Genomic DNA, 15152 nt, shown 5'->3' with positions numbered 1-15152 from the left:
TACATGACCAGTTGGAATTGATTAATGTCACACTGGACCCCGTGTCCAGTTCCCCCACAAGGGTCCTCCCCTTCACTGTGATCATGGTCCGGTGGGGGGCCATCACCTCCTCCAAGTTTGTGATCCTGTAGCAACAGACACTCTCCTCAGAGGGGCTCCGGCCCTCCCCCTCGCTGCTCACGGCTGTTGCACACCTGACGGGCCTGGGTCTAGTGCTTAGCTTTGGGAAGTTGGGCTTGATGTCTCCCTGCTCCCCGCAGTTATAGCATCCCCTCTTTTCTGAATTGGGTGGTCTGTCCGAATCTGGGGCCTCCTTGTGCTCTGCAGGAGGTGGCCCTCTTTCCCCTTTTTGACCTGGCCCTCCCTTCCCCCCTCTTTGGGACCATTTTTTGTTCCTTCTCAGAGTAGGGAGGCTTCTCAAGGTTTAGCAACAATGGGTCTGCAATTTCAGTGGCCTCATGAGCATTTTTGGGGTCCCTGTCCCTGACCAGGGTCTTAACCTCTCTCGGACACCGGAAATAGAATTGCTCCAGCACCAGGAGATGTCATGGCTTTTCTAAAGTGTCAATCTTGGCTTCGGCTAACCATTTAATGTATGTGTCCTTCAACAGGGCCGCATTATCAGTCAATGACTTTCCGGGTTGTGGGTACGTATTCCGGAATTTTTTTCGAAAATAGTCTGGTCCTAACTTGAACCTTTTAGAAACTGCAGCTTTGAAGGCATTATAGTCATCAGCTGCGTCTGAGGGCAGGCTGTTCAGGATCACCGCCATGTCACCTTCTACCAGAGCAGACAAGTACATCATGATCTTTTCCTCCAGCACCTTACACCGCTGGGCTTGTCTTTCGAAGTTGCTTAGGAACACCGCAGGATCGTCTCCGTCTCTGTAGCGAGTGAAGGCTGAGACGTCCAGTTTGGGCTGTTCCCCAGACGCTTGCGGAGTGCTCGCATTTCCCCCGTTGCTCTGCAGATGGAGCTGAGCCTCCAGCTTTTTCTGCTCTAGCTCCAGGTTTTTTGCCTCCAGCTCCAGCCTCTTTTCACTTCTAGCTGTCGTCGTACCTTCTCGCGCTTGGCCGCCAGCTCCAGTTTTTTGCCTCCAGTTCCAGCCTTTCCAGCTCTATCTCATGGAGTCTCTGCCGCTTCCCCTTGGAGGGTGATCTCTCGGAAGCCTCTGGACTTGACGAGTGGGAGTGTGTTCCTGGTTCGGACTCAGGAGTAGTCGAGCGTGAGGCTGATGCTTGTTCTGACTCGCTGGTGCACAAGAGTTTAACCAGCTCTTCCTTCTTTAGCCCTTTCTTCACGTGAAGGCCTGTCTCTTTTCCAAATTCTTTCAGTTCAGGCACGGTCATCCGGACATACTTGTCCGCCATCCTGACTATCTAAACTATCTAGTCGACCCGATGCCAAATTAGAAATTGTTTGCTCAAAGGATTTCAGTGACTCTATTCCTTAACTATAATTGTGCCTCAAATACAGCAGGGTATTCAGATCCCACCACTGCCACCATGTGTGGTGGCCAGTAAAGGGCGCTCCTGCCTTGAGCCGCCCACCTCCCTGCGCCTGACCACCTTCCAGGCTCCGAGTGTGTCCCTGGGGTGCCTCACGTCCGGCTGACCCCTTCCCTACTAGCCTGGGGTTCCTGCTGCCACCATCCAAGGCTCTGGACTCAATTCTGGCTCTGCACACCTTGGAAAACACAGGCCTGATCGTCCAATGGGTGCTAGACCCAATACAGGCACTTGGGGCACTTCCGTAAGTCAGGGCTTAATAGAAAAGTCTCCCTTAGTCCATAGACCTAAGGGCCTCCTCGGCATAATTTAGACCCACCCCTCAATAATTCTCCCACACCGGTCACAAAGGAGAACTTTATTGATTATGGGGGGTAGGGTGAAAACAGGATAAAAGGTAGAGCAGTATCAGAGGAATATCGGAGGGATCCCATAGAGCAAACCAGTATGGCTGAGGTAGCCTTTTGATCTCGCATCTGAGTTACAGTAAGCTAAATATCTAGTCGGATCTTGAGTAGCTTACTCACTCTCATCATCCAGAGGTGGCTGGAGTTTTCCTCTGGAGGCAGGTCACACTTTGAGCATGCGGTTATAAGGAGAGATCTTGTTTCAGATGGTGAAGCTCCTCTCCCAGTTTCAGATTCATCTGGATGACCACATGATTAATGGCTGCCTTCTTCCTGGCCTGGGCCTTTAAATAACCTTTCTGACCTCAGCAGCCCGGTCCAATCGAAGCTGCCAGTGCTGGCCACTAGCCAACCAATTTAAAAAGCATCACAGGCTACCTGGGCCGGTGGGCGGGGCTTTTCCCTTCCCCCCCACAGGTGACCAGAAAGTCCACATCCGAGGCACCACGCTTTTGTCATGTCAGCAGGGAGGAAGATCCCCCTCCCTGAGGGATTCAACACCAGCCTCTCACGCTGGCAGAGACAGATTTCTGGAGAGGGGCACCGATGGTGGCATTTCTGCCACACCTCCCACTGCCAGAGAAGGAGCTGGAGCTGGAACCAGGGATGCTGAGTGCGCTGGCTTAAGTAATTCTGGGGACTGAGGGGGAATCAGAGTTTGTGCCCCACAACCCTCAAGTTTCCCCTAGACCCAGGTCTCCTCCGGAAAGCAGCACCTTGGTGGAGGCTGACATTGTGGAGTCAAGTGGCTCAGCTGAGGCAGTTCCTCCTGCTGTTGACCCTCAGGCTGCTGAGGAGTGGGAAAAGACAGGATCCTCACTCTCAACCCAGATGCGGGGGAGTAGTGTAGTCTGGGAGCATTTTGAGATGGCAGATGATCCCAGGTTTGCCATCTGCCACCACTGGCAAAGGATCATGAGCCGTGGCAAGGATGTGAGACATTTTTCCACCATGGAGATGCTGCTGCATCTGAGGAGGCAGCACCCCCTTGCCCTTCTTCCTGCTCAGCCTGGCACCAGTGTGAGTGTGCCAGAAGGGAAGTCCCCCACTCGCTCCAAAGCCCCCTTCCCCCCAAAGCAGAGGCAGGCCACCCTGGTCCAGTGGGGGAAAGGTGGACAGAAAGGAGGGCACATTCCCTAGGTGCGCAGGATCACTGAGAGCATTGGGGAGATGCTTACTCTGAATAACCAGCTCTTCTCCCTAGTTTTGCAGGCAGGGTTCAGGTGGTTCGTAACGCTTCTGGGCCCATTTTATAAAGTGCCCACATGCACCACCTTCAGCAGGGTCCTGGTGCCCTCCCTGTATGAGGCATGCAGGGAGTACTTGAGGGAGGAGTTGTGCAAGGCAGGGTCGCAGGTAGCCTTGCACTTCTGCTCCAACATCTAGAGCAGCTGGGGTGGTGATCATGCCTACCTCTCCCTCGCGGGGCACTGGTGCAAACAATCAGGTTGTTGGTGGGCTCTACTGCAAGCTGAGGTGCTGGATGAATCCTGTGGCAGAAATGCCACCGTCTGTGTCCCTCTCCAGAGATCTGTCTCTGCCAGCGTGAGAGGCTGGTGTTGAATTCCTCAGGGAGGGGGATCTTCCTTCCTGCCTACATGACAAAAGCCTGGTGCCTAGGAGGCAGATGCTCTGGTCATATGGGGAGGTGGGCGGGAAAGCCCCGCTCACTGGCCCAGGTAGCCAGTGATGATTTTTTAGATTGGTTGGCTTGTGGCCAGCACTGGCAGCTTCAATTGGACCGGGCTGCTGAGGTCAGAGAGGTTATTTAAAGGCCCAGGCCAGGAAGAAGGGCAGCCATTAGCCATGCGGTCATCCAGGTGAATCTGAACCTGGCTCTCCCCTCATCACCGCATGCTCCAAGAGTGCCCTGCCTCCAGAGGAAACTCCAACCACCTCTGGAAGATGTGTGTGAGTAAGCTACTCGAGATCCAACTAGATATTTAGCTTACAGTAACTCAGATGCGTGTTTAAACGGCTACCTCAGCCACCCTGGTTTGCTCTATGGATTCCTTTGTTATTCCTATGATATTGCTCTACCTTTTACTCTGTTTTCACCCTACCCCCTGTAATCGATAAAGGAGGCACTTGGAGCCTGGACGGTGGTCGGGTGCAGTGAGGTGGGCGGCTCAAGGCAGGAGCGCCCCCTACTGGCAAGCCACAAGTCCCACACTCAATTCCTTCAATTCTTCCTTTCTTTCCCAGGAAGCAGCAGCACGGGTATACTCAGGAGGCATCATAACAGTACCCAATGTGTATTTTTGACAGAATTGAAAATATGATCTCCAGTTATTCCATGAGGGAATCTTGTTTTGTGCTTGATATTTAATGACCATCGCTGTTTGTTTCTTTGTTTGTTTCTTTGCTGGTTGTTACTTAAAATTCTGTAAATAAGTGTTTGTACTGTACAGTGCAGCTGTGTGTGTGCTGCAAAAAACACCTTGCTGCTGGTGTGATTGTGTGTTTCAAGACAGGATTGCAAGATGTGCAGGCAGGGGAGGGCAACATGGGTGAGGAGGGTGACTTGGGTGGACCACTGATTTCTATGTTTACAAAGCACTCAGTCTGGGCAAGAATTGCAGAAAAGAGCTTATGGCTGGAGCTGAGGCTGGGGCTGGGGCTGAGAAGCAGTTCAGGGAGTGGGGATGAGGGTCTTTTCTCCTGCTAGAAATTTGGTGGTCACCTGAGTGGGAACCCCCCAAAGTCCTGCTAGTGCCTGTGGCAGAAATGCCACCATCTGTGTCTCTCTCCAGAAATCTGTCCCTGTCAGCTTGGGACACTGGGGTCGAATTCCTGAGGGAGTGGGGATTTTCATCCCTGCCTACGTGACAAAAGCCTGGTGCCAAGGTGTGGTCCGTCTGGTCACCTGAGTGGGGGGAGGGAAAAGCCCCTACTCATCTGCCCAGGTAACCAGTGATGCTTTTTAAATTGGTTGGCTACTTGCCAACACTGCTGCCTTCTCTTCGACTAGGCTGCTGAAGTCAGAAAGGCGATATAAGAGCCTGGTGCAAGAAGAAGGAGGAGAAGCCATTTTTCCAGCATGACACAAGCATCAGGACACAGGGAGAGAGTCTAATCCATCTGAAACACTCTCTCTCTTGAAATCTCCAAGCTAGACCTCTGCCATCTGAATGATACTAGTAAGTGTTTCTAGAGAGCTAGTCAGCTCCCAGTGATGCATTTGCGTATCAAATGGCTACCTCAGCCAGACTGCTTTGCTCAGTGGTAATCCCTTGATAGTGCTCTAACTCTTACCCTATTCTACCTCATCCTGTCGGGAGTAATAAAGTTCTCCTTTGTGACTGGTGTAGGAGACTTATTGAGGGATGGGTAAAATTAAGCCTAGGAGACCCCTTAGGTCAGTGGACTAAGGGAGACTATCCTTTTTGGTCCCCAACTTGAGGAAGTACCCGAAATTCTTGTATTGTGTTAAGCACCCATAGGACTACTGGGCCTGTGTTTCCCCAAAAACACAGGACCCAGAGAGTTCCTTTCTGGGTGGTGGCAACACACATTACCCCTGGACTCTGTGGTGGGGCTCAAAAGGGAGTCTGCCAGGGCTTAGGTGCCCCTGGAGAGACACGTGGAGTCTGGAAAGTGGACAGGCATGGTGAAGTGGGAGGCTCAATGCAGGAGCTCCCCTTACTGGCCCACCACAGTAGCCCACTGGTGTTCTTGTACAAATTGCCAATTGCTGAAATCATGAACGAGACCTTATCAGGGAGTATAAGGCAAGATGCCGCATTTATTAATTAAGCACTTAATACACATACACACCATATTCATTCCCCAATTTCAGTTCTGTGCTGGGATATGTTACCAGTCTTATTAGTGCTCAGAACAACTTAGTGGCCAGCCAAGTTGATTACAAGTAGGAGCCGGGCTCCTGTTGGTCCATCTCGTCAGATGAACCAATGCTCCAGGATGACATCCAAAACAAACCCAAAATCAATATGTCTAACCTCATCATTTATAGCTTTGTCAATTCACATAGTCCTCTGGGCTTTGCTGTGTTATCACTGTGTTCTTCCTTGAAGGGTGATTGTCATTGTTCTCTTGTTGTTTTGGGGCAGATTCTTCTTGTCCGGTCTTTTATTTGTCTGCATTCTTCAGCAAGTCACCAGCTGATGTTTTCCTTTTCCACAGGCACACTCTCACCAAATCTCTCACACATACAGCATACAAAGGTTGAACACTTATGACAAGCTAGGTAACAGTACAAAATGGAGTTTCTTAAGGTAATGCAAAACTCAAGAAAATATATAACATGAAAAACAATAGGCAAATTTATATTTGTATAACTGTGTGCTTGCTCCAGCCGTGCCCTGAAGTGATAAGCAGGTTGGGCAACCAAAGTATTTAGGTGTGAAAATGGGGCAGGAGGGGAAGGAAAAGAGAGAATGAAGGAGGAAAAGAATGAATGAAGGAAAGTGTATATAAGAAAGGAAGGAAAATGAACACAGAAAAAAGAATGAATGAGGCAAAGAGAAAAAAAAAGGGGAAGTGAGAGAGGACAAGTCCCCAGGAGGACTGGGGAAGAGGCTGAAGGCAGCAGGAAGCTCAGGGTGGGACCCACCTAGTAAGTAGCAGGTGCCAGGTCCCACAGCTCCCTCCCTGTCCTTTCCTCCAACCAGCACAAGCGCCTAGGCTTGGATGAAGATGAGGTGGGCAGAGCAGACCAGGTCGGCAAGGTAGACCACCAGGTTGATGAAAGTGAGCGCAGTAATGGCCATTGGCTTGTCCCAGGCACAGAAGGTGTGATCCCAGCAGTCTCTGGCCCACTTGGGCTGCCTGTGCTTACTTTGAAAGTTGTAGAGGGCCCAGAGGATGGTGGCAGTGGCATAGAGGAGTACAGCCAGGAGTGTGTATCCACTGAGGATCTTGTTGGAGGCACACGGCAGCCACTTGATGCACTCGCTGATGCACAGCACAATGACAACTAGTGAAAGGATGAAGCAGATACAGTACACGGCCAGGCACCACTTCAAGGCCCCATGCCAATCGTGAACCATTGAGTTGAAGATGAAGACAAAGATGATACAGGCAATGAAGGTCTCCACCACCTTGAGCATCCCAGGCATGGTGGCCATGAAGCCAGTGACCTTGCCTGGTGTAGTGTGGATCATGGTGACCTCCACGGAGTAGGCCATGCAGGCGAGGCAGGAGAAAAAAGTGGCAGCAATGCGGTAGTCCTGCTGCAAGCAGTATTGTTTGTCTTTGACTTCAGTGAAAGGATAGATGACAGAGGCCGAGAGGGTGAAAAGGCTGGCGTACATGGTGAAGGTGATATGGAAGTTCTTCCAGGAGACAGGCATGTGGTGCTGGAGCCCCACAAACTCCACCAGAAGCACCACAAGTGTCACAGCGAAGCAGAAGCACCACGAAAACATGCACCACATGCTGTTGGCATGCCACCAGCCCCTATTGCTGGCTACCAGGCTGAAGGTGATGCAGGTGAAAAGGGCTTCCAGGAGGTGCACGATGCCCATTGGACATGTCAGTGCCTTGGTTTTCCCCACTAAGCTGGAGTGCTGCACCGGCATGGCTGGTTCACCTGGGGGGCAGATGGGAGGAGCGAGGTTGGCACAGTGCAGGGAGTGCATGGGGAACATGTGCATGCAGGCTACGGGGGGCATAAGCACAGGCACATGCACGTATGTGGCAAGGTGTGCAAATCTCCACACACACAGCTTGGGGGAAAAACAGACTTATGGGTTAGTGGGGCACACACACAGGGGGGCAGGGGGCACGCACAGACATAGAAGGCAGTGGGGAACACACGCACACACAAAGCAGGGGGCAGCACTATTTCACACACAGCTGTGCAGTGGTGCTCACTCCCACACACACACACCCCTAGCCCCACCCCCACCCACCACACTGTTTCCCTGCCCCAGGCCTGGCTGAGGATGGGGAGATGTACAGCATCCCCCCCACACCGCCGCACCCCACCTCCCAGCCCAGTGGAGAGGCACACAGAGCTAGGGACCCAGGCATCATGTTGTACTACCAGGATGCTCAGCCAGAGAGTATGCGCATGTGTGTGTGTGGGGGGGGGGGAGGGGTATATCCACACAGCATATGGGGTGTGTGTAGGCTTTATAAATCAGGCTCCACTGCCTTCCCAGAGCTGGGAGAGCCCAGGTATGCAGGCTTCCAGCCCCACAGTTTTAACCCCCTACACCTCACTCACCCCAAAGTGGGGAGAGAACCCAGGACTCATAACTCCCAGGCTCCATCTTACCCACCCACCCAGCACACTTCCTGCGCTGAGTGGAAGCAGTGAGGCCCCAGTGGTGGTGGGCAGAGGACCAGAGGTGTCAGAAGGGAACCATTATGTGCTGGAGCCCCTATAAGGGCAGACAGGAAATCCTCCCCCTCCAGACCTTGTTCTTAATCCTAATTCAGCCTAGCAGGGCTGGGACTAGCCCTGGGCTCCCCCCATCCTAGGGGAGGACCAGAGCACAGAGCCTCCTTATTTGGGGAGTTTTCTGTTCATCAGTAAGGAGCCAGGATGCCTGCATCCTCTCCCCGGTTCTGGGTTGGAGTGGGATCTAGTATGCAGAGCAGGCAGGGCAGAGCTGGAAGACAGGCTGCCTGGGTTCTCCCCAGGGATCCTGGTTTTCTGTTTCCATGTTAAAAAAAGATAAAACCATGGATTTCCCGAGTTCATCAGAAAAAAAAATGGATTTTCTCTTTTAGCAGAGATACCCGTGGATTTCCCAATTCTGCAAAGAGCTCTGCAGGTGTCAGAGTTCCAGCCTGCAACAGCTAATTGCAAAAAGGGTGGGAAACCCCCAAACCTGTTGGGGGTGGGGGGGACAGGGAAAAGGTGAGGCCTGAGGCTCTCAGCCAGCCAGGGCTTGGCTCAGGCTTGGCTCAGCCTGAGCTCACTGTTCCTGGAGCCTAAGGTAAATGGGAAGCCACACAGAGAAGGGCAGAGCCTGCTCTCAAAGAGAGCACGCCGCTTCTGGTCCAGGCACTGCAAGACGAGCTACATGCTGCCCTGGCAATTCGCCTCCTGCATGCAGGGCTGCAGTGACAGCATCAGTGCAGGGTTGCACCCCTTAAAGCAGTGGTATGCACAGGAGGTGTGTTGCCAGGGCAGTGCTGGTCTTGCAGCAGCGAGCAGCTTCTCCACACAGGCCTGCTCTTCCCTGCAGCTCAGGGTCATGCCTGCTGAGCTGCAGAAGCACTGACGGAGGCAATTAGGGCAGGAGGCTGAACCTGCCTGCCCCATGCACAGATCAGGGGGCAAGGGTCCCCACTGCCCCGCCCAGGAGTGTGCACAGAGGTGGGGAGCCAGCCACTCCCCCCCACACACAGCAGGCAGCAGGGGGGAGTGGGGCAGGGGTGTATTGACCCTGGTCTATAGCCCCAGTAGCTATGGGCCTTCTCCTGAAGGGCTGGGGGTGCAGGGGCTCTGGGTGAGGGATGAGGAGAACCAGGAAGGCTGTTAGGGGGAATAAGAATTACGAGCAGGGCTGGGAGACATGGGGCGGGGACTGTGGGCAGCCTTTAATTTTAATCACAGACTTTGGGTATTTTTATGAGAGAATATATGGGTTAATCAGAGAATTTGTGGTTTTATATCAGGGAAAACCAGGATTCCTGATTCTCTCCCACACTGGTTCCTTGATGTCCCTGGAGGGTTTCCATGACAAACACACACACCCTGAACAAGGCAGGATCCTTCTGACCATGCTCACACCCAGCTCCGATCCTATTTGGCTTTAGGGAGATGTGCCCTTGGGCATAGCTGAGGGTGGGCAGTGCCATGGAGGTTTAATGCCCGCAGAATCCCTCGGAAGTGGATCAGAACCCCTCCCCGCCCCCCCCCCCCCCCCCTCAGGCCATATGCAAGGAGTAGGCAGCTCAGTCTGTGACTGGATGCAGGGCTCTGTCCAAGGGTAGCTTGGAGAGATAAGGTGTGTCCGCACCTCGCGGGGCTTGCGCAAGCACTCACAAGCATCTTTGGCCTGACAGCATTCAGGGAAATGAGAGCTGGGGAGGTGCAAGGTTCTGCCATAGGAGGAAGGGGCAGAGGAGCCCAGGGATGGGCATAAGGTGGGGGTCACACCACACAAGTATATCATATCACACATCTTCAGGACACAGCCCCATGCACTTGTGTATACACAGAGCTCAAGGAAAGACTCACTCACCCCACAGACAGGCAGGCTCACCCCAGCCCCACAGACACATCCAAGAACCCCATATTCACTCACACCAGCTACACTCACAAGCAGACACAACCACCCTACAGACAGACACACACATTCCAGACAGGAAATGCCTGCGTACACAGCTGCATCAGCCAAGACACAAAAACATGTAAAAAACCATTCCCCTGGCAGAGCCCCGCGCTGAACCCAGGTATCTGGCTAATCTGTTGTGAGGGAAGGGATAGTGAGAGGGAAGATGAAGGCCCCCATGGAAAGGGAGGAAGAGGAGCTGGGGCAGGGGCAGGCACTGCACAGCCAGGATTAACCATGGAATGGAGCCAGGAGCAGCTAGTCCGGGAAGCACACGAGGACAGGGGGCAGGGGGAGGTGGCTCCTGCCACTGCACACAGCCCAGGAGAGCATGGGGACTGTGTTCACCCAGATTAGCATCGAGGGTGAGGGCAGGTTGGTCCCAGCAGGAGCACTGGCACATCCCCGTCCCCTCCCTCAGCCTGGGCTGCAGGGAAGGTGGCAGCGTCACACCAAGGAAGCTTCTTTCTATGAACAAGCGTGTGAGCGTGTCTGAACATATGAGCATGCACTCCTTCCTGGCCCGTGTGGCCACCAGCAAAACCTGGGGCAGCCACACACCCTGCTCTGCCCTGCAGCCTGGCCACAGCAAGTAGATCCCACAACCTCAGCCCTGGGACAGGACAGCCCCTCCATCACCTGCCCTCTCCATTAGCTGATATTGGACCCTGCAGTCCTGTTAAATCCCCTAGCCAGCTGTGCACCCCTGGGAGCTCTCTCCACCCCTTGTGAGGAGCCCTGGAGAGGGCAGGGGGTGTCCTTGCACTCACCTCTGCACTCCTGGGTCCCATGTCTGGCCGATCCTTGGCCCAGCTGGAAGGTCTCGTAGGTGTCATCAACTGATCCATCACCCAGCTGGAGGGTCTCATAGGTGCCGTCGGCCTCACCTGGGGCTAAGGGGGTGCAGACACAGGGGCTGGTCAGGGTGTGGGGCTGGGGCAAGACTAGGTAACTCCTGGCTCCTATGTACCCCCTGTGCCTGAGGTGGCCATACACTCTCCTGGGGGGGCCTTGGAAAACCACAGCTCAGCATAGATCATGCTCTCACCCATCCCAGCTGTGGGGCTCCTGGGGCAGAGCCTGTGCCTTTGGGCCTGGTGCTGCATGTCCCACAAGCATCAGCCAGAAGCAGAAGTGCCCTTGACCACACGTGGGGGTGGCCAAAGAACACCAGTTGTGGGGCAATGGCCCTGCCATTGGTTGTGGCCACCACGGCCCTGCCCTCAATGGCACAGACAGGCCTGGCATGGGTAGGTGGAGATATGGGCGGGAGAGCACCTGTGAAGACAAGAGCCTCTGATGACTCCAGCCACAGGGAGTTTCAGCAGCCATTCTTGATGGGCTTTGTTTTCCTGGGCAGCGAGATCCCAGCAGCAACAACACCCCGTGGGGCAGGCAGCTGCCCTCAGCCCTTGGCGGAGCAGGGCCCAGGTAATAGGGCACAGGCTGCAATGGTGAGATCCCTGGGCTGTTAGCTGGTGATGTTGCTTGTTCTGAACATTACAGGAGGCTGCCCTGGTCTTATTGTAGTGACCACTGTATTTGTGGTCAAGGCTTTAGGGGCCAATTGCATGGCTCTGTTCCATCCCTACACCACATCCCAAGCCTTGTAATCAGCATCCTGACTGATGGTCTATGCATGGCTTATGCAGCCCCTCTCTGAGCATCCTGACCCCTCGGCCTCCCTCAGCCCAACTCCGGGACTTCAAACCTCTCAATTTCTCCACACAGCCTCTTCCTGGGCTCCCAGACTGCTCAGTCCCTCACTCAGTCCCTCTCCGGGCCTTCACACCCTTGGTCTTGGCCACATCCTCCTGGGCTAGCGGTCCCCTTGGTCTCTTTCGGCTACTGTTTAGGCTTCCAGCCCCCTACGGTTACCATATTTCCAGCGGTACCTCACTCACAAACAGCGGTACCCTGCCCCCGATCCATTGATGCCTGACCTCTTAAATCAGCAGCACACCAAGTGCCCTGCGAGAATCTGGACTCTGTTGTCTTTAGCATAGAAATGAGGCTGTGGTTGCTACATCTCCAAATCTCAGAAAAGGCCCTTCCAGCCCAGAAGGTCCTCTGGCTTCACTCCCAAAATCTACTCAGTGCACAACAAGAGATCACCACACCCAGTCCCTCCCTGACAGCCTCTGATGGTTCTGCATGAACTCAAGTCAGCAGGGCCTCGGGAACTGCACCCCACAGCACCCAAGGGCAGGGCAGAGGGGACCTCGGGACCCTTAGCAATGGCACTAACCAAGACGAGGGACACAGGTGAGGTTTCAGAGGATGGGAAAATGGCAAGAGCCCCACCTCTCTGGAAAAAACAAGAGGGAACCTGGTAAATTATAGACCCATTGACCTCTCCTCAATCCCAACAAGCTAATAAACGCTAAGGCAGGCTATTTGCAAGGATTTGTAAGTGAGAAGGCTGGGAGAGCCCTGGAAATGGTAGAGGACACCCTCACAGTCACCTCTGCACTGCTTGGCCCTGTACCCAGCTGGCAATAGCCCCATCAGGCCCAGCTGGAGAGTCTTGGAGGTGCTGTCAGCTGTGTGCGGACCTGCATAGGGTGCACACACAGGGGCATGTCAAGGTGCGGGGTTGGGATAGGATTGGGTGGGGTGGAGGTGCTGGCTCCTACCTTTTGCCTGCTCCTGGGGGGTCACACCCTGTCCTGGTGGGGCCTTGGAGAAGTGCATGACCTCATACATGCCGATGGCAGGGCACAGAGCAGCTCACTGTGAAGGCAGCTGTGTGGTGCAGAGCTGCTGGAGTGAGCAGAAATGCTGCAGCATCTCCTAGAAGCAGAAGTGGTCTTGACCACAGGTAGGGGCCGTTAAGCTCAGCCGGATGCAAGGCCACAGCCCTGCCATTGGCCGGAGCAGCCACGGCCCCACCTTCCCCAGCAATTACAGGCCTGGTGGGGGATGGGCAGGCATGTGGGCGGACTAAGAGCATCCAGGAGGTTGTGCTGGGTAGCTGAAGCCTGGGAAGCTGCAGGCAAAGCTGGGTCTGCCCCAGACATGGGAGAGCAGGGGATGGAAGAACCATCATTGAGCCTCATTGAAGTTGTCCCCAGTTCAGGCTGGGGGTAGGATGAGACCATGGCTCCTTGGACACCAAGACCTGAGCTCAGAGCACATCTCTTCCCCAGCCCCTATCCTGACTCCAACCCCAGGGAGCTCCAGCCAGCTCAGCTCTGATGGGTTTTGTCCTTCCAGGGAGTGAGATCCCAGAAGCAGCAAAACATGGGACCGACAGCTGTCCCCACCCCATGGTGGAGCAGGGTCCAGGTCTTCAGGGCACAGGTTGCAATGCCAGGGTTTCCTGGGCCATGTCTGGGCTCTGGGGCTCCCTTGCTAAATGGGAAGGAGTGTAAAAGACTCTTCAAAGGCAGGACCAGACCCCATTACTGCTCATGGGTGCCTAGGCACAGGGCAACCTCCTCCAGACAGGGCCCTCCACCATCCATGCCCCCCATGCCCCCACACCTGGAGCATGGGTCTGTGTATGCAGTCACCAGAGACCATCACAGTTTCTGCAGCAGGGCTGGAGCATTGCTGTCACCATGATAGTCCAGGATATGCATGACATTTCCTGGCCCAGGAAGGGCTCAAGATCTCCCATGGCCTGTGGTTTATCTACTTTCTGCTTTATTGGGTGCTGAGCTGAGGATGCCATGGCTTATTCTGCAACCCAGAGGAAGGGTGCTTTGTGCATCACAACTTCTCTCCCCAATCTCTCAGCTAATGGCATTGTCTAGCCCCAGAGCCATAGGCAACTGTTAGGGGGTGCACATTCCACCCCCCCCGCCCCCCACAGCAGCTGACACTCATGCTGTCAGTACGGACAGGTTAAGTGGCTTCTGCGGGTGCCCAGTGCCCTCCCCCTCCCCCCCCCCGATTAAGAAGGCACCAGTCACTCATACCCAGAGCTCACCCAAACCCTTTCCTAGGCAGCTGGATGGATCTGAATGCATCCACCTCAACAGGGCCTCAGGAGCTTCTCCCCATGGGATTGAAGGAACTGGTCCCTGGGAACTATACTGGTCAGGTCATGGGGCATGGGTGAGGTTCAGAGGTCCGGAGAAGGGCCAGTAAAATGCTTCTAAGTGGAAAGGACAAGCAGGGGTACCTGGGGAGCTACAGCCCAATTACCCTCACCTCTGCACTTGGGAAGTCACCAGAGCAGGAAAACACTGGATGCAATTTAAACCTCTCTCAGCCATGAAATGTAGTCTATTGGTGGCACCCTCTTGGGGAGGCTTCCACCATATCCAGACAGTCTGGGACTGGGGGATCCCCCATAAGGTAATTCTCAGGGCCTGCACCCCTATACCTGCCCTCTAGAAATGGGCTGGAGGGGCGGGCTACACTCCAAAGGGTCCTGTGAATTGCTCCTGGGGTTCACTGTGCTATGCGGAGCTGCTCAAGAGTGTAAATCATTCTGCAGTACAAGTGCCCCTGGATGCTTCTTGGAAAGCTGTAGGGCACCAATCTCTGCTTCTATGCAGTAACTTTGGAGGGATTTGCTGTGGCTCCAACATGCATAGTGCACCCCAAAATCCATAGTCCTGATCCGAGCGTTGCTGGGGCAAAAAAAAAAACAAACAAACAAACCCTGCAAAGGAGCTCAAAGATGGGCCAGCAAATAGCAAAAGAGGCTGACCTGCAACTAGCACCAACCACACCATTCGCATACCACACAGAGCTACAACAACAGCAACCTGTGCCAGTCCCAAAACGTGCCTTGCCCCAAGCCAGGCCAAAAGCGCACAGTGAACGTACAGCGGGGTTCAGCCACACAGCTCTGCTGGGACACAACAGCTATAAAGCTACAGACTGGGGCACAGCCTATCTTGTCCAGGGCCTGAAGCACACAACGAAAGAAATCCAGGCCTGTCTGGCTCCAGCCTGGATATTTAGTCTCAGTGATACAGCTTTGTTGGGACACAACATTTATGAAACAACATGTGGGAGGTGGGGT

At 54.2% G+C, this 15152-nt stretch overlaps 1 protein-coding gene across 1 annotated transcript; it reads right to left on the bottom strand.

Annotated features, from left to right (window-relative positions):
* Positions 1–5652: 5652 nt before the first annotated feature.
* Positions 5653–11060, bottom strand: LOC102566581 (myeloid-associated differentiation marker homolog). Its single transcript, XM_059723508.1, has 2 exons — positions 10942–11060; positions 5653–7470 (listed from the first exon to the last, which is right to left on the bottom strand). The coding sequence occupies exon 2, from the start codon at positions 7457–7459 to the stop codon at positions 6560–6562; it is 900 nt and encodes a 299-aa protein (XP_059579491.1). The 5' UTR covers positions 7460–7470; positions 10942–11060; the 3' UTR covers positions 5653–6559.
* Positions 11061–15152: the final 4092 nt, after the last annotated feature.

The sequence above is a fragment of the Alligator mississippiensis genome, chromosome 3 (genome assembly GCF_030867095.1).
Source record: "Alligator mississippiensis isolate rAllMis1 chromosome 3, rAllMis1, whole genome shotgun sequence".
Classification (NCBI taxonomy): Eukaryota; Metazoa; Chordata; order Crocodylia; family Alligatoridae; genus Alligator; species Alligator mississippiensis.
This window is presented reverse-complemented; position numbering and strand designations above follow the sequence as displayed.